The sequence below is a fragment of the Dipodomys merriami genome, unplaced genomic scaffold, assembly GCF_024711535.1.
Source record: "Dipodomys merriami isolate MVZ:Mamm:240054 unplaced genomic scaffold, mDipMer1.0.p SCAF_2, whole genome shotgun sequence".
NCBI classification, from domain to species: Eukaryota; Metazoa; Chordata; class Mammalia; order Rodentia; family Heteromyidae; genus Dipodomys; species Dipodomys merriami.
Window position 1 is genome coordinate 2,922,426 of NW_027203381.1, and position 19,128 is coordinate 2,941,553.

At 46.3% G+C, this 19,128-nt stretch overlaps 1 protein-coding gene across 6 annotated transcripts in view; it reads left to right on the forward strand.

Annotated features, from left to right (window-relative positions):
• Positions 1–7,485: 7,485 nt before the first annotated feature.
• Neto1 (neuropilin and tolloid like 1) overlaps positions 7,486–19,128 on the forward strand; it is a 98,373-nt gene continuing 86,730 nt past the window's right edge. For 2 of the 6 annotated variants that reach the window (XM_070028965.1, XM_070028967.1), the window contains exons 1-4: positions 7,486–7,686; positions 9,681–9,734; positions 10,017–10,154; positions 16,434–16,682. In XM_070028965.1, coding sequence (XP_069885066.1) covers positions 7,659–7,686; positions 9,681–9,734; positions 10,017–10,154; positions 16,434–16,682 — 469 coding nt within the window. In that variant the 5' untranslated portion in view covers positions 7,486–7,658. Of the gene's footprint in view, positions 7,687–9,680; positions 9,735–10,016; positions 10,155–16,433; positions 16,683–19,128 lie in introns of those variants that run through there. The other 4 variants (XM_070028966.1, XM_070028968.1, XM_070028963.1 and 1 more) reach the window with 3 other exon arrangements.

Sequence of the window (19,128 nt, forward strand, 5' to 3'; positions counted from 1 at the left end):
GTTCTAATAAATAATGCTAATATTTAACACAAATGAGCACATAATTCACAAAAGGTATATTGTCTTTATTTCTGTTTAAGTATGGCTTAAAAGCTCAGCAAAAGAAAACAAAAAAAGAGACTCTCTGAAATTAAAGCCTGCTTCAACCAATTTTTCTTTTCCCTTGGCCAGAGATTGATTTAGACAGGCACATGTGATTCAGTGATTGCCAAGAAGAGAGGCGGGGCTACCCGCTTCCTCACGGGGGCCCACAGACCCATAGGGCAAAGAGGAAGTCTTTTGAAGCATGAGGCCAGGCTCTCTGGCAGGCACACGATCGAATGGGTTTCTTTCTCCTGTGACTACATACCTGTTTCATCACATCCACTGATACGGGTTTTTTTTTTCTCTATCCAGAACTCAAAGTCAGAATAACTTTTCAGACCTAAGTTAGCTAAGCATTTGCTCTACAAATGAACCTGAGGTACTCACAAAAGCTACCCCGGAGCAGGAAAACACAGCTGGAGCTTCTGGAATCAGAATGGTATACAATGGACAGAATCTGGTTTCTGAGGAGATATCATTACTAATGCAAACGTATATACTTTGGAGACTTTTCAGCTAAAAGTTAATAGATTTTCAGCAGTCACAGTCAACACAAAAAGTACATGTTGAATTGAAACCACTTCGCACAGTGACATATAGGTCATAAAAATAAATCTGTTTATTCAGCTTTCTACTTTTGTCATTTATAAGGGAACCAACATACCAGAATGTTTCCTTTAAAACTAGAGAGTGCACTAGCATTTTTTGTTGCCAAGAATTGTATCCTTCACTTGGGCTATATCATTCAGCCCTTCTGATCACTTGAAATGTCTTTGTTTTATTTTATCAGCCTTAATTAATTGGCCACATATATACATACATATATATGCATATATATGCACATGTGAAGATATACATATTAAATAGTGTGGGTCTTGGGGCTTGAAGTCAGCCCAGTGGTGAGCACTGTCCTTCAGCTTTTTCAGTCAAGGCTATGCTTCATCATTTGAGCCACATCTCCAATTCTGGCTTTTTGCCAATTAATTGCAGATAAGAATCTCATTGACTTGTCTGTCTGGTGTGGCTTTGAACCCCAGTGCTCAGATATCTGCCTTTTGAGTAGCTAGGATTACAGGCTTGAACAGCTAGAGCTAAGCTAAACCTAAATATCTGAAGAAGGAAAAACAACTATCAGAGACTTTGTTCAACTTTGAATGTTATAGAAATACGTAATCACATAATGTGTTTTCTGTAAGGAAGCCTGAACTGAGTTCTCTACTTGGCTCTTTGGAATTAATTGCAATTCATTTGTTTTATTCCAATGTGAATTATGATCAGAAAATGATAAGATCTCCATGTTCTATGTTTTATTTTACTGAGACAATTTCTAAGTGTGTTTTTTTTGCATATGTGGATATTCTAGCTTTCTTTACCAAATAAAATTTTCCTCAACCAAGAACAGTCAAACTCAATTTTGTGTTACATTTTTCTCTGATGTCCTATCAAGTCTTCTTGTGGAAGATTATTTGAGACAATTGCTGACATATTCATATCCCAGAGAGTAATAAAAAATCTGGAAGTGCTCTCTGCAGTTAAGTGTGTATGCCAGTATATAAATTGAGTTCCTTGCAGTAAAATAGATGCTTGGTTAGAGTGAGAATTATAATTTTAGGGAGAATCAATATACTTCATAATTTCTTAGTTTTGCAGTGGACAGCATAAAAACGATTAGTGTTGAGTAATTTCAGGGAGAAGACAAGAGCTGAATGAGTTGCTGTGCTTCTGTTAAAGTAAGGTCTGTTCTTAAGATATGTCAACAATGACCAGAATAAGCACGAGCCCAGTGTACAACGGTGGACTTTAAGAAAACACACATCATATTTCAATAATGCTTTAACAAAAACCCATGTCTTCTCTGTTTCCTCATTTCCCCACATTCTGCTCACAGTGACAGACTTTAATTTTATATTCAGTATTCCAGAAGAGCAGATTTTCTTTCCAAGCATCTCCATCCATATGTATGTAGTTATGAGTCCTTAGTTGTGTGCCTAAAATAAAAGAATATGAGTCAAAGGTATATACTGAGAATACATTATAAAAAATACTTATTGCTAAGGGTAACAAAAACTGTGTTCCATAATGAGAGTTTTCTATGGAGAGAAAAATCATTTTGAAAGGATGGATTAGGATATACTTAAAAGTAATTTCTAGACAAATAAAAATAAGATATTGCATCTTAACTCCTTGTCTTGTTATCATTTATGCATCTCTTGATCTCTTAATCTATCATTTATCTGTTTACCTATTGTAATCTATCATTTGTCATCTATCATCTACCTATCATTTATCAACTGGCATCAGATTTTCATTCTTTCATTTATTGAAAGTTTTTTCCCCCTATTTTTACTAGATCAGATTTTTAGGAAAGTTTTCAAAGTAATTTTTTCAAAGTAGAGTTTGGTGTTGGTATTATTATTGAATGTATATGTCACAATTAATCCACTTTATAAAAGTAATACATGTTAATAAAAGTGAAAACATAACAAAAAAGAGTTGGGACTCTTTTCCACATTAGTGTAAGGGTTCAGATGGATTCAACATACCAACCATCTAACTTTACAAAGAAAATCTCCTCTGAATATGACCTGAAAGTGCCCCAACTCTCTTCACTTGATTGGGGGAGGGGCTGGTAGGGTGGTGGAGGCTGTCCTCAAACCCAGAATCCTCCTGCATTCACCGGCATGAATCAATATGTCCAACTTCCTACCTTCTTATTTCTTAACTTACTCTTTGTTCTAATAACCAGAGGTATCATAAACATTCTTGATTTCCATACCCTTAGTCTTGTCTGTATTTTTATCTTATTGGGGAAGGGGGAAGAACAAAAATGGTGGGACAAAGGATGAACCAATTCAACAGTGAAACCTACTAGACACTCTGTTGGGAATGAGCTATACTGGGTGTGGGGCCGGATCTGCAGGGAAAAACTGGAAGAGAATGAGAGAAATGTACTCACTACCTGACTCATGTAACTGTAACCCCTCTGTATATCACCACAAAAAAAGAATTTAAAATCTAAAAAAATAAAGTACAATTTAGTTGAGACAAAGGACAAAGGGCAAACCAATACAACAGCAATACTTACAAGACAATATGTTGGAAATGATCTGTTCAACTTGAGGAGGTGGGCAGAGAAAAAGAGGGAGAAAAATGAGGGAGGGGGTACAATTTCGACAAATGTAACCACTCTGTACATCACCTTGACAATAAAAGTAAATTAAAAAATAAATTCAATTTAGTTCTTCGCCTCTCTTCATTAATTCTAGAGCAATGTCTAAACTGAAGACTTCAGTTTGCTTAGAAGAGTTTTAAGATTAGGACTCTGTTAATCTTAAAATTAATCTATCTGTTAAATTAACAGTTTGATTAACTGGACCTCAGTATCTGTCATCAAAAAGTATAAAAACAACCTAGGCATTGCATATCAAAAAATACTGGCTAAAATTCATTGAATTAGGAAGTGCTATGAAAATGAATGCTCACTTGAAGCTGATGTTTGGCTAGCTAACTCAGTGTATTAATTCTTCACAATTGTGAGATGACCTGTTTAGTTTAAATGTAAAATTTCAAAAATGTTAACCTATTTCATATTGACTTCTTCTGTTAGGATATATTTACAAGTGGCTGATAAAAATTATTTCATCAGTATTAAGTTTGATCTCTGATTATTTGATTATTGCAGATGATGTTCAAGAACACCATTTGCAAGTGAATTGTTTCTTAACAAATGTTTGATAAAATAATGCTCTGACTGGACTATTGAGGAGTTAATAAAAAGGAAAAGTCAATCATGTACATCTCATCACTACATTAAGATGTTAGCTACTTCACTAACAATAAATATATAGACAATGTATGGAATGTGTTAGCAGTAGTTTTCATTATTTTGTAACAACATCTCTTTTAGTAATAGTCAAACTTTACTGTTGTCAGAACTGCAGATGAAATTAATGGAGAAGCCATAATGGACCTAGAGCTGTATTGTATTGTGTAGAAAATTCCATGCACCTCAACAGCCACATGCATTAGAATTGGAAGAGCAAGAGCTGTCTTACACCAACCAGTTCAGTGAGGGTTTTGTCAAATATTTCTTCCTTCTCGGTATCATGAAGGTAAGGGCTTAACAAACACCGATACTTACTTGGGTCCAAAAACCTGGAATTGTGCGTCATTTTCCATTGAATCACTGTTTTAATTCTAATCATGGGAAACTATTGCACAGCCAACTTGCCTCGAGCAGCCTAGGTGACTCCTACACAAGATCAGCTTATCAGCTGTCCCTTCCAAATTACCCACATCTTGTTATTTGGCCATTTGCGTTCCAATCATCTTGGAGAAGTTGAACGTTTTCAATTTCTTTCTTTGTGTCTCAGAAAGGAGCAATTTTTGTTCCCCTCTTGGTGAGGTACTTACCAGTGCTGAAGCAGTAGGGGGTTCAAGTGTTAGTGTGCACCGGTGTGTGTGTGTGTGTGTGTGTGTGTGTGTGTGTGCAAAGGGAGTGGAATCTCCAAGGAAGAGATGACACCCGCACCCTAAGGGGACCACGGGAAGAGCAATGGCCGCAGGAACCGCCCCGGCTGGGTCTCAGAGGAGCACCCCTCCAGGGAAGGTGGGGTTCAGGAAGTGAACGTTCAGGGTGTGCAAAGAATCCCAGAGATGTCCCCTGGCAAGAGAATTTGACTGTGAACAAAGACACAGACCAAGGTTGGCATTCTTTCTCCTGGAGGTTTTCCTTCCTCAGTTTCCCCTCCCGCACCTCCTGAGACCAGGACCACCGGTCTAGAACAGTTTGTGATGGCCACTTCTTTGGCTGGGGTTCCCAACTCCTGTCTGTGTCTTGGGCAAGAAGAGCTCGTGAAAAGAGGCGGGAAGGACGGAGGGATGGACCCGGGGCTGGAAGGGCGGACAGACAGCTGTCCTGGCGCTGCGTTCCCGATATGGACTCATGCAGGACACCTCTCCAAAACGTCCTCGTTTCCTTGAATAATCGTACTCGTGTCAAGATGGCTCCCGTGGGATGTGACAAATTAATGACCACCACTCATCGGACGGTTCTTCCAGTCGACCATCATCCCTAGTCTTGGGCCATCAGTCAAATGCCCCCCAGCGGCTCCCCTTGGGAGGCGGCCTGGGCCCGCTCCACACTGCTGGGGTTCTCAGAACTCAGATCTGCACCCCGCACGTCCCACTCCGGGACTCCCTGAACCCCGCGCGCCCCCCGCGCGTGCCCCACCCGGGGCCCGGCCACCCCCACGCGCTCCCCACTCCGGGACCCCGCGCGCTCCCCACTCCGGGGCCCGGCGGCCCCCCCTGCGCCCCCCACTCCGGGCCCGGGCGCCCAGCGCGGTCGGTCACGGGGCGCTGCCGAGCGCCGTGGCTAGGACACGCGTGGGCGGACGCGCCCCGTTTCCGCAGATGTCCGCTGGGGACTGGGAGTGGCTTTCTGGTCTTCTGGCTGCGCTGACAGCACAGCTGGGCCGAGATGGCGGGTGGAGTGTGCGCGCAGTGACACACGCACGCACACACTCGCACACTTGGTCACTTTCATTCCTCTGTTACGGACTTCCTCGCTGAGCAGATGCGGCACCAGACTCCGGGCGGCCGCTGCTCCTGCGCCCAGGGCGTCTTGGGGTGATGATGAGATCTTTACCTCCCTATTCCCCCCCCACCTCCCGCTCACCCAGGAGCCAGGCTGGGGGGCCGGGGCGAGGCCGGGCCCTGCCCTCCCCCTGCCTGGGCTGCAGGCTCACGGAGGGGCCCTGGGACCCCGCCCCAGCGCCTTTCCGGGGTTGCATCTGCTGCCCGCCTTGCCCTGGTCTGACCTTTGGGCGCGAGCCTGTCTCCCTCCCGGACTTTCGGGTCCCCCACTCCTCACCGCCTGCTCCCGGGAGCGCGGTGGGGCTGGGCGGCTGGAGGCTCCGGGTCCTGGGCGCAGCGCGGGATGCGGGCCCCGGGCCGCCTGTGCGCGAGAGGCCCCGCGGACGCGCGTGGGGGCGCGGCCACTGACCACAGCGAGAGGCTGGGGGTGTGCACAGTTGGGCACCGAGGGGGAGCGGCTCCCCCACCCGACGCCCCCTTCCCGCGGCGTGGCTCCAGCTTCAGGCTCGTCCCAGCCCTTCTTTCCCCTCGGCGGCCGGCGGTGCTCCGGGCCCCACGCGCGGGGTGGGGCGGCGCGGGACGGGGAGCGGCGCTCGGCCTCCAGGCGCTTTCCTTCCCACACTTGGAGACCTGGGAGCGGTGTAATTGGAGAGCGCGCGAGCCCGGGGCCCCATGCGCCCAGCCCAGCCGCGCGGTGCGCGCGACCCCCGGACAGGGAAACTTTTCAGCCGGTGCCATCCTCTCCGCCCCGTGCGCCAGCAGCCGGGTCCCAGCGAAGCCCTCTCGGTGGACCGGGGGGCTGCCCTCCCCCTCCCTGGCATCCCGCAGACGTAGGGCTGCGGGGGGGGGGGGACCACCATGGGGGAGCTTCAAAAGTAAACAAACCACGCGGGCTGGGGAGCGGACGCGGCGGGTCCCGCTCCAGAGAGGCGCGCGGGCGGAGGGGGTGCGGGCCGTCCTCCCCCCCCCCCCCGGTGCTCCCCACTCCCCGCCCCGAGCCCCGGCTCTGGGGTTGGCCAAGCGGCGGACCTCCCTCCCGCCCGCCCCTGCTCCGGGTTGGCGAAGCTGCTGATCCATTCCCCCCCCTCCCCGCCCCTGCTCCGGCTCGGGAGCGCCCCCCTCCCCGCCTCTGCTCAGGCTCGGGAGCCCACCCCACCCCACCCCCCCCCCCCGTCCCCGGCGCCGCGCCGTCCTTGCCGCCGCCCCATTCCACCGCGCACCAGCGCTAGGGCGCGGGCCGCGCGCCGCCTGCGTCCACCCGGCTTTGGAGGGGGGTCCCGGGCGAGGCCAGCGGCGCCCGCGGGGGGTGACCCCGCCGCCCCCTCCCCGCTCCTCCCCGCCCGCCCTCCTCCATCCCCCGCCCGGACGCCCACCCACCCCGCCGCGCGGAGGCGGCGCGCGGAGCCCGCGAGCCCATGACGGACCCCGCGGTGCCGCCTGCCGAGCCTGCGCGCCCTCGCCCAGGGCTGGCGCCGGGAGGGCGGCTGCGAGCGGCCGCGCGCGGTCGATGAGCCCGGGGACTGGGCGAGCCCGGCCGCCTCCCCCGCCGCCGCCCGGCCGCCCCGTCGCTGCCGTCGGTGGGGCCCGGCCGCCCCCACCCCGCCTCGCCTCGCGCCGCCCCGGCTGCCCCGGCCCCGGGCGCCCGAGCTCGGCCCGCGCCCGCCGCGGGGATGCGGGCAGGAGGCCGCCCGGGCCAGCGCAGCGCGCCGCGGCGTGGACGCCGGCTTCGCGGCGCTGAGGCCCCGCGCCAGCCCGTGGCGTGGACGCCGGCTTCGCGGCGCTGAGGCCCCGCGCTCCCGGGCGGAGCAGCGGCGCGGCGGGGCCGGCCGCGGCGTGCGGGCTCGGGGCTGCCCGCGCCCACCCCGGCTCGCGGATTGCCACGCCTCGGGACCCCCTCGTCTTCCCCCGCGCCACCGACGCACCCCGACTCTAGATGGAATTCGTGCAGCCCGGAGTCTCTGGTGTAACGCACAGACATGGTCTATGGACGCCGTGTGCTTCTCAGTGAGTGTTTCCCGCCCGGCCGCGGGTTCGCGCCCGGCCCGGCGCCGCGGGACCCCCGACCCCGACCCTGCAGCGCCCGCCCCGCAGGCCGGGGAGAACTTTCCGTCCTGCCGCAGCCCGCGGGAGCCGGGCGCCGCGGGGACCCGGAGTCCGCGGGGCGGGGTGCGGCGGGGAGTGGGGGGTTCCCACTTGGGCGAACCCCGAGTCCAGGGTGGGGGACACGAGGACCCCGAGGGCGGGGTCTTCCGGTTCCGTGGGAGTTTGGGGCGCCCCTGAACCCGGGGCTGCCCTTCGCACTCCTGTCTGCCCTGGGGCCGGCGGGCCGAGGGGGCAGCCGCGGGGGGCGGGCGGGCGGAGCCGCCTGGCCAGCCCCGAGGTGCGTGCGTGGCCCCCCAGCTCCTGTGGGGCTCGGTGGGAGCCCAGGGGCAGAGGCCAGGGGGAGCCAGGGCGCGCTGGGGTGTCGGCGGCCACGTGCACGCGTGAGTGTGTGTGAGTGCATGTGTGAGTGTGCATGTGCGAATGAGTGTGTGAGTGAGTGTGCATGTGCGAGTGTGAGTGCATGTGTGAGTGTGAGTGTGCAAGTCGGAGTGATGTGTGTGTGCATGTGTGTGTGTGAGTGTGCATGTGTGAGTGTGCCTGTGTGTGCATGTGTGAGTGTGCATGTGTGAGTGTGCCTGTGTGTGAGCGTGCATGTGTGAGTGTGCATGTGAGTGTGCGTGCGCGTGGGGGGGTAGGATGGCAGGCTGCGATGTTTCCCCTTGTTCTTGTTGTTAGTTAGACGCATAACCACGGCAGCAGCGAGCTGTCTGCCTGTCTGTCTGCCTGCCTGCCTGCCTGCCTGCCTGCCTGCCTGCCTGCCTGCCTGCCTGTCGTCTGTCTGTCTGTCTGTCTGTCTGTCTGTCTGTCTGTCTGTCTGTCTGTCTGTCTGTCTGTCTGTCTGTCTGTCTGTCTGTCTGTCTGGCAGGCAGGCAGGCAGAGGCAGGGAGTGGATGGGATCATCTCTCCCAGTCCCAGTCCGGAGCAGCCTAGGTTGCACCTGCCACCCCGGCGGGCGTCTGGCCCTCGGAAACCATGCTAGACTGTGTCCTGCCCTCTTCTCACATCTGTGTGACCTGCCACAGGGGAGAGTCTTCTTTTTTATGTAATTGAGCAGCACAGTAAACAACAGAACAGGGGGAAGTGCAGGAGTGTTGTAGTTTCAGGCTGTCTGATCACGTTGAGGAAATGAAAGCCCAGGAGTAAAGCAGGCTTTCGGAGCCCAGTGGCCTTTCAGGTTTCTTGGGAAACCACCGACTGGCACTAAGGGTTCGGTGGGTGCTTCTAGAAATCACTTTTCCCAAACCGTCGCCCACTTCCGGATAATCCTGAATAGCAAAACCAGCGTTAAGGTTAGAAAGGGCAAAATTCACAGCCTAGAAAGTTCTCCGGTTGGGGTCTGCTTCCTGGTTGTAAGCAATGTTCTCAGGCTGCTTACCACCCACAGCACCATCATTGGTCCTCTCCCCTCCCCTCCCCCACCGGTAGGCATCTGCTGACATGCTTATGTGGAAAAAATGCAGCCACATGTCAATGTGTTCAGATCTGTCCTGGGGGTCTTTCTCATGGTGTACTCCCTGTTTTGCTCTTTTGTTTCCTCCCCCACTCCCCCCCCCTCTTTCTTGGGAGATCTGGCCAAAGCCATTGCCAAAAGTAGTTAAATACCAGTGAGCATCTTGAAGTCTGGCTGTGGAGTGTTTGGCACTAGCAGAGGACAATGAATGTGGTCTCCATCCGGAGTTTGGGTCTCATCCACTCGGGATGGTGCTTCCTTAAGGGGCACTCAGATTCCCCTTTGGACATTTTGAATTCGTTTGTGCAAGTTCTGAGTCAACAATGACCAAAATAAGCTGCTTTGGTATCATTTTATGTCTGAATTTGGTTGTGCTCATAGTGATGTAGGAGTTGGTCGTTTGGATGTGTATTGCTTCTCTCTAATCTTTCTGTTTCTGTTTCAGTTGTAGCAAGTTTAATCATCCTTCATCTGTCTGGAGCAACGAAGAAAGGAACAGGTGTGTTTCTCTGGAAAAAAAATATAATGTTGGTGGAAGACCTGCAATTACTTTGGCATTTCCTTATATCCATAGTCCTTATTTCCTTATTTCCCATACTCCTAACATGATGTCCACATATTCTGGAATATAGAGAATATAATTCATTGGTTTTGATCAGGAGAGCATTGCAAAATTAATTTACTAATGGATGTTAGAAGAATGTCCTCCCTACTTTTAGTACTATAGAAAATTGGCTTGTGGTTCCTTTTCAATTTTGTTGTGTTTTGTTTGGCTTCACAGAAAAGCAAACCACCTCAGAAACTCAGAAGTCAGTGCAGTGTGGAACATGGACAAAGCATGCAGAGGGAGGAGTCTTCACCTCTCCCAACTACCCTAGCAAGTACCCCCCTGACCGGGAGTGCGTGTACATCATAGAAGGTACGGAGAGCGGAGAGGCTGGGCCAATGCCTGGCCACCTCTGGGCTTTGGATGGGCAGTGAACACAGGGACAATATAAAAATTAGTTTGGGAGACAGTGGACATTACTATGACTGTGTGAAGTAAATGACTATAAAATCTCAGATCAGGGCAATTACTGAAATTATTAGTAATGCGTTGTGAACCAACAAATTCTGGGAAATACAAACAAGCCAACAATTTAAGGGCTTCTTTTTTCATGGCTGATTTAGTTGAATGATAGTTCTACAGTCATAGCATAGATGTGTACTTATTATACTATTGCCAACTGGATATTGGTATAAGAAACCCTTATTTAAATGCATTTAACAGTAATCACCATAACCTTTCCACTTATTCTTGCCTTTGATGGTTCAAAACAGCAAAAACACATGAATGTCCAAGTTGGATCTGTAATATGTTTTCTCAATATTATTCGGAAAGAAAATGCCTTGTTTTGGTTGAAGTGACCTTATTGCATTTGAAAGTCATTGCCAGGGTCCTAATTTATGATGCTTTCTTTCATCATTTTTTTTCTCTGCAACTTGAAGGATAAATAGTGCTGGAAAAGAGATCCCCTCTCTTTGAACATTTGCCATTTCTACTAACCTTGAGAAATGGCTCTGTTAAATATAGCTTTTAAAAATATATGAACATTTGTTCTAGTGACAGAACTGCTCAATATTTTAAGTGTTCGTGCCAGATAACCTAGAACTCTTGTTTCTCTCTTAGTGCACACATACTTTTGCAGACAAAGCTACCTTTCTAGAAGAATCTATGTTTGTACCTATGTTTGCAAGCCCAGAACACCAACACCAGTCAGGTCTCTCATAGAGAAAGGCTCTGCTTGTCTGGTTTTGTGAATCTCCATTTCAGAACAATTCTTTTTCTCATCATAATTTTTGAATCAAGAATCCTTCTCTTCCTCTTACCACACTTAAAGAAGAACATTTAGCAAAGATAAGCCAACTACATAAGCTGCTGTTTGAAAGGATAAAGCAAACAAGTCCCTGGAGCTCTGACAGTTTATATTGATAGAAAAGAAAATTGAAATGTGTCATTTCTAGGCTGAAATCAGTTTTTCTTTTTTTAATCAAGTGAGTAGCAAGTAGCTGACATTTATACATAACAAATAGGATATATTGTAAATTTTGGAAGAATCTAAATATGTTGAGACATTAGATCACAGCAAATGGATTTTTTTTGTTTTATTAATTAGGAAACTGAGGCAGAGTGACCAGTCATCTTATGTTCATAATATCAATCATATTTCAAAACATGATTAAGCAAATGTGGTACATATATATAATAGAGTTTTACTCTCATCTATTGGAAGAAAAATAGATCATTTGCATGGAAATCGTGGAAGCTAGATCTAAAATACAAGCCTGCCTTAGGACATACATAGAGTTATGTGATATATACAAAAATAGATTGACTGAAAGGTGGTATATGTAAGGGAGAAGTCCAGTGGTGTAACTCCTCTTGCCAGCTAATGAACCCTTTAATGAAATGTATGCCAGGAAGTTGAAGTATGTTGGAAGGAGGAAGGGTGAACAAATACGGTCATTGTATTCAACGTACTCTGTAAAACTGAGAGAGTTGTCTTAAAATTCTGAATTGTTCAAAATATAAAATTGTTTATTCAGTTCTTGATTTCAAAGATTAACTCAGAACAAAATTTTGAATGTAGATTATCTTTTTGCATGAATTACTTCAGGGGCATTTGAAAGTATTGATGAACGTTGATGGTTGCAGTTTGCGTATGTCCTCATGATCATGCATATATTCTCATTCACTTGTGCTTAGGTCTAGGATTAAGATAAATGATTGTGAGGAAATAAATAGCACCTCCCCGTTAACCCGTTGCTAAATTCTTTTTAAAAAACCCCATTTACTTGTGTAACAAATACTGAATAACTGTTCTTCTAGGTACAGAGTAGAAGTCCTGGAGCAGTGCTTAAAATATGGCCTGGAAACTCAGGTCCTTTCAGTAAATAATAGAAAGAGAACCCAGATTGGCAAAGGATGGCTGGGATAGGAAGACGAAAGAGAAGACCATGAGGGAGGGATGCTAGCTCTCCTGTTTTGCCTAGGGATAACTGACAGTTATTTATTTTGATTAGGAATACTGAAAGAAAAGAACATAAGCTATAGAAAAAAAAGCCAAGCAAAAAATAGCAACACCCTGAACTAAAGTAAGTGGCTCTGGCCATGGAGCCATTGAAAGAAGTGGAAAGCATTTAAGAAAGTGCATTTTAAGTGACTGGAGGTGAGAGGAGAGACTAGAACAATCTCATGGCAGTTCCAGAAAAGGAGAAAGGTGCTTGGTAAGATGCCTGGCAGACAGATGAGAAGTGACGATGGGGAAAGAGCCTCAGAGAAAAGACAATGTGTTGTTCAATTTGGGCATTATTGGAGATGTCTCCCGGAGAGACAGTGGTAAATCTGTCCTGGCCATGGAGACGGATAGGGCAGAAATGGAGAGGAGGCTATTGAGATGTTGAACTGTGTTTCAGCTCATGAACGTATAGATGCAAGGGTCTATACCTGGAATTGGCACTTAGTTGATCTTAAGTAGACCTTCAGGAGTCATTAGATCTGTTTTTCTTTTTTTCTTGGAAGTGGGTGTTGAATTCAGGACCTCCAGGTTGCTGGCAGGCACTCCACTATTGAACCAAGTCTCCAGCCCTATTTTGCATGGATCAAGAGTCTTACTCTTTATCTGGACTCATGCTTGGACCACAATTCTCCTACTTTAAACTCCCTCCCACAGCTGAGCTGATGGGTGCCTGCTACCAGGCACAGTTTCTTCCATTGAGATGAAATCTTGTGAAAGTTTTTAAGCAGTCTCGCCTCAAACTACAATCCTTCCTACCCCAGCTTTCTGTCTAGACAGTACTATAATCCATCATAATCCATCACCACCAGCTAGAGAACCATTAGGTCTTAATTGTACCACACTGACAAGCCTATGCCAACATATAGGATGTGGGCTAGATTTCTAGAAAGTAATAGGGAGGGACGGGCCACAGAGAAAAGCCACAGACTAGAACCAGAAGCCTGGGAGTTGGGTGGAAGAATGGGGTCAAGGATGTGCCGGCATCTGATGGAGATGGAGTTTAGAGAAGCGAGAGCTGCTCAAGTGTCCACTGTCACAGCAAGGAAAAATAAGGTAAAAATTGGAAGTAGGTGGTGGGGTGAGGCAGTTGAAAGGCGGTTGGCACGGAGATGAGCAGTGTCGCTAAGCAGACAGTGGGCCGCATGCCCTGTGGAGTCTGTGGGGCCAAAGTGGACAGGACGATCTTTCTATCCTTTGCCTTTTTCTTTCTTGCAGTGTTCAGTGTACATGTTTATCTTTAAAAAGAATGGCTTGCTTAGTAGGAGAAAAAGAAGGTAAACTGCAAGTAGAAGAGAGGGAGAAAGAGAGAACGAGGGAGAAAGAGAGGGAGAGGGAGAGAGAGGGAAGTGGTCAACTCGCTGGAGTTCAGGCAGGTTGTGGTAAAGAAGATAACGAAGGGGAGGATTCTTTTATGGATTTCAGGAGGGCCTAAAACTCCCGTGACTTGGGGAAATAAGCCGTAGGTATACACCCTCTCTCTGTAAAAGTGCTCAGGGTGCACAGTGGGGACAAAGGTTTTCAAAGAGACAGAGCTCTAAAGGGAACCTAAGTTGTAGATGAAAGTCAGCGTTGGGGAAACTTCGAAGGAAGGAGGGCAGCTTGAAGCGGGGAGAAGGGGAGGCTCAGATGTCAGAATCAGGACGCTTCCATCTCTGCCACAACTGCCTGATGTTTTATCTACAAGAAGCACATGGAATAGTTAGTTTGAAAAAGTTAATTACTACTCCCTGAAATTCAGCTAGTAGAATTTTCAGAGATGGGTATATGTGTAACACATGTAAACCTAAGTAACAAATGGAAAGGAAAAATAAATGGTCTGCACAGAATGTGACATACCAAAAGTTCAAATGATGATAGGGTCCTAGAATAGGCAAAGAGAGGTTGATGTGCAGAAGTTGGGCTGAAACTGAGTGGTGGGGGATGTGGAAGAGAGGCTAATGGAATCCATGCCGGACAGCCAGGCGTCTTCTGCTCAGGGAAGCTGCAGGGCACAGACACATTGAGGACAGACAGATTTCTAAGTGATGTAGCAGTGGGCTGACTGATCTCCTTGCTTTTCCCTTCCAGACAGATCCATTATCTATACCTGAAAGCGATTCCACGTTCTGAAATAATCTTTCCTGTTTTGTCATAAACATATCATTTTGGCCTAACATAGAGGAGATAACCAAGCAAACACACTGTGTTGGAATAATGCATACAGATGGTTTATTTAGTAATTGATACATACATAGGACTAATTCCTTAACCATTTGCCCTTTGTCTTCTAGACTAATACACTAGGGAAGAAAATGTGATTTTTCGAGGTAAATTTTTGGAATATTTTAAAATTTGCAGATAAGTTAATGGTAAACCCTACAAATTTGTCATCATCTACTATATCAGCCAACCTTTGTGGCACACATTAATTTCAAATAAACTGGGGCTGGGAAGGTGGCTCAGTGATAGAGTGCTTGCCTTACATGCATGAGGCCCCGAGTTTGATTCCTCAGCACCCCATAAGCAAAAAGAAAAAAGCTAGAAGTGGTGCTGTGGCTCAAGTGGTAGAGCGCTAGCCTTGAGCTGAAGAGCTGAGGGACAGTGCCCAGGCCCAGAGTTCAGGCCCCATGACCGTACCCCCCAAAAAATAAAAATTCAAATAAACTGACCTAATCTTCCTTAGAAAGACCTATCAATGTCCCTTTTCAATGTCTAATGAGCATATTTTTACAGAGTAAGATAATTCATAGAATAATCTTTGAATTTTACTTGTACACTTGATGAGCAATAGGATTAAATTTTATTCCAAGACTCTCCAACTTAGAAGCCTCTGTACACTTTAGAAATCCATGCATGTAAAGCCTTAGCTTTGAGTTTATTAAGGGTGATAATCAGTATGTATTTAGGAAGCAGCGGGGCATAGACAGCCTTTGAGAGAAGATGCTGAGCACATAAGCAGCAGGCTGTGCTGTGGTCATCTTAACTATCAATTTTCTGGAAGGGATTGTGCTCTGAAGAGAGGGCCAAGTAGCCTGGAAGCTCTCTGAGGGCTCCTCGTGACAGGGGGTCACTGGGTTGATAAATTTGTACTGAGGTACGATGTTATGGGCGTTTTGGAGTATTGTGGCTGAATATAACAAGATTTGGACTGCCTTTGGAAATGGTGACAGAAGATCATGCACACCCATACTCAGAGTAGATCAAATGTTTTTAGCTCAGAAGGCTTCTCCAATGATATCTTAGCTTTAAAAGGGGTTTTGAAGATACATTGATTCATCATCCTCTCAAAAAGCTTTCTGAAATCCTCAGCAACAAGGCCCATGTTAAGGGCACTGTCCCTGAGCTTCTTTTGCTCAAGGCTAGCGCTCTACCACTTGAACCACAGCACCATTTTTTCCATTTATTGGTACTGAGGAATCGAACCAAGGGCTTCATGCATGCCAGGCAAGCACTCTACCACTGAGTCACCTTCCCAGCCCCGGGAGGAGGTTACTTTAGACAAGACCTTCCTGGATAAAGATGAGCTAAATTGAAGGTACATAGATATTCAAGGAAGCAAGCAAGAGTGGGCATGCCAGCATGGCGGGTGGTCTTAGAGAACACAGCTTGCATCTTTGATGTCTGTGGTATTAGGACCCTCTAGGCTCTTGTATGTCAGGTGCACCCATCACTGGCCAGCAGCTAATAGAGAAATGCTGATGTTCCCATTAGATTGATGTGATCAGATTGGTCATCTGGACAAATTACTCAAGATACCTTTGCATGGATACATACATCTAATCATGACACCTGACTTCAACTCCATGAATGGCTGTGTGCTTCCATTCTGAATAGTTCTCTAGTGCTTTGTGAATACAGTAAAAGAGAACAGTTTCTCTCCACTTTATAATCTGGTATCAATCAGTTCTGTGTTAGATATCAAAACAGTTGTTTTTTAAATCGCAGTAATGTTTTGTGCAATACCACCAGCTTTAAGGATCACCTAACCAGAAGATTTTTTTAATGGTAATATCCCATAGAGTAGTATCATTTCCTTTCTTTGCATCTCCATGTAAACTGACTGCACAGTATGATAAAAAGTACACACATAAAACTTGAAATAGAACCCACCTCAAGATTTAAGAAATGGCCTTCCAGAGACCATCTTTCTCTTTTTACAGCCGCCCCAAGGCAGTGCATTGAACTTTACTTTGATGAAAAATACTCTATTGAGCCATCCTGGGAATGTAAATTTGATCACATTGAAGTTCGGGATGGACCCTTTGGCTTTTCTCCAATAATTGGACGATTCTGTGGACAGCAAAACCCACCTGTCATCAAATCGAGTGGAAGATTCCTGTGGGTTAAATTTTTTGCTGATGGAGAGCTGGAGTCTATGGGATTCTCAGCTAGATACAATTTCACACCTGGTAAGTAGGAGCTGGTTTTCTTTAATTTTTTTCTACCTATCTCTCCTTCTCCCACAGTTTTCTATCTTTGTAATACCAAATCTTTTGTTAAGACATGACAAATTTTCAAGGTATTTTCCAGTTCTATTTAAAGTCACATCTACAGTGTTCTTATCCTTTTTAAATTCTAAAAAGGAAAAGAAATTTTCTTTAAAACATAGCCTGTTTTGAAGTCTAAAATGGTCAACCACACTACAGTTAATTTAGTTGAGTTCTATTATGCTGAATGTATAATTTGAAAACAGACTAATTTCACATGGGGTTTCAAAAAATTTTAGAGTCAGTTGTATTATAAAGGGTATAAAGAAGATTTTTTGAGAACGTGAATAAAAATTTCATTTGCTCTAAAAATGATCATTCTGTATGACTTCTATGACCTCTGTGACCTTCTATAAAGTAGTCTAATTTCTTTTTACAAATGCAAATTCCTTAGAGTTTTGATGAAAAGCAAACCAAGGCCTGTGACAGCCCTCTATTCAGTCGTAAGCCTGGCAGACATTAGGTGCAATTATAAATTTATGAAAATTATGTCAATTTTCCTTTTAATATGCTAATATTAAAAGGGGAGTGTGATGTTGACTGGCTCACTTTATTCATAGTTATCCTTCTTTCCAATAAAAATGCACCATCACATTTTGTTAAAAGCAAGAGCTTTTCTACTCCGTGGCTGAGTTTTGATGAAGTCTGTTTTTAGTTTAGTTTTTTTTTAATGGAAAGTTGATCAAATCACTTTTAGCACTTCATTCATCTATGCTCACCTGCTTATTTAGTTTGTATTTACTGTCTTGCTTAGGTGATAGTAAGCAACAGGATGCTGTAATTCATGTAAAACTTGATGACTTTCCTGTCACATTACAGAAGAGGACTTTGTTAAAAATGAGTAATGTAATATTCATAATGCCTTTCATCATCATATCCTATGTATGTTCTATAAGTGAGGTATAAACAGCATCATTTTAATTAACCCTATGCACTAGCCATATTTTATAATGTCACTGAGGAATTATGGCTCTGCTTGAATGGATCATTCATCAGAAACTTGCAGATTTCATGTACCACAGTCAACAATTTGTTAAGTACCAAAAAGATATGAGGGAGCAAGCATAGTGGCTCATTTCTATAGTCTCCACTTCCAAGGAGGCGAAGATTGGAAGAACTGAAGTTCTGCCATCCTAGGCAAAAAAAAAAAAAAAATGGTAAGACTCCATATCAATCAGTGCCTGATGTGGAAGTCGTGCCCGTGTAGTGAGAAGGAGCAGGGTCCGGGTCAGCCCACACAGAAATGAGAGAGCTCATCCCCAAAATAACTAACACAAAAATGCCTTCCTAGCAAGAGTTCAAAACCAAAACATGAGAATATTTACATTACTTCTGTCAAAATAGTCATGCTGAAATTGTAAATGGTAATGTTTGTGCCACGGACTAATAATTTTTTAAATACAAACTGAACCTATAAACAGTGATGCATGGCATGGAGTAGGTAAGTGGTATTTTATTTCTGGGTCTGGTGATAATGAACCATAATGTCAACTATGGTGTCCTGAGGAATGTTGGATCAAGCAAGCACATCTTGTCCATATTAGCCATGTTATCCATGCGTTGCGCTCCTGTGGACAGATCATAAACAGCCATGTTCACTCTGTCATCATCAGCTTTCAGTAGCTGTTTTGAGGCCCGGAGATTGTGGCTCTGTGCTTTGGATGGCTATGTTTCATGGCTAGCAGAGGTTTCTATTGCTTGGACCAATGGGGGAACCTTGAGGAGATGACACCAAGAAATTAGATTGAAAGAAGAATGGGACAGAGATTCTGTCCTGACTCAGAGTAGAGGAAAGTCCACATGGGAGCCTGTACTTGGCTTAGAAGGGGCAACAGGATCCTAAGACATCTTCCCAGGATGGCTCAAAATGACAATAGATGGCTGAAGGCAGTTGCCTGAGTTGCAGAACGATCTCTAGCTTGTTCCACAAAGCGACAGTGTGGGAAAGCGTTAGCTGCTGAGACAATGTGGCCAGGGTTTTGTGAGTGTTTAGACTGCATTTCAGAACTGAAGCCTGTGAGCTCTAGTTGCCGTGTTACTTCCATGTTTACTCAGTAAAATGATTCACATGGTGATCTGGGAAGCAAAGGTGGGGAGACATCTTCAAGTCCTGTTCATGATTCAAGGTAGACATGTTGCTGACATGACCATGGCATCCACACTACACCCACACAGCCGTCCCACACTGCAGATGAAGCTCAGCCTAGCAGCACAAAGCTGGGCTCTGAGACAGCAGTGGTAGACATGGCTGGGAGCACATCTGTCTTCCAGGCCTGGCCTTTCTACTTCCTTGCATGTGGTAAACCTTGTGAAGAAGCTGCAGCATTCCACCCTTCACAAGTTTTAAACTCAAAACTGTTGACTTGCA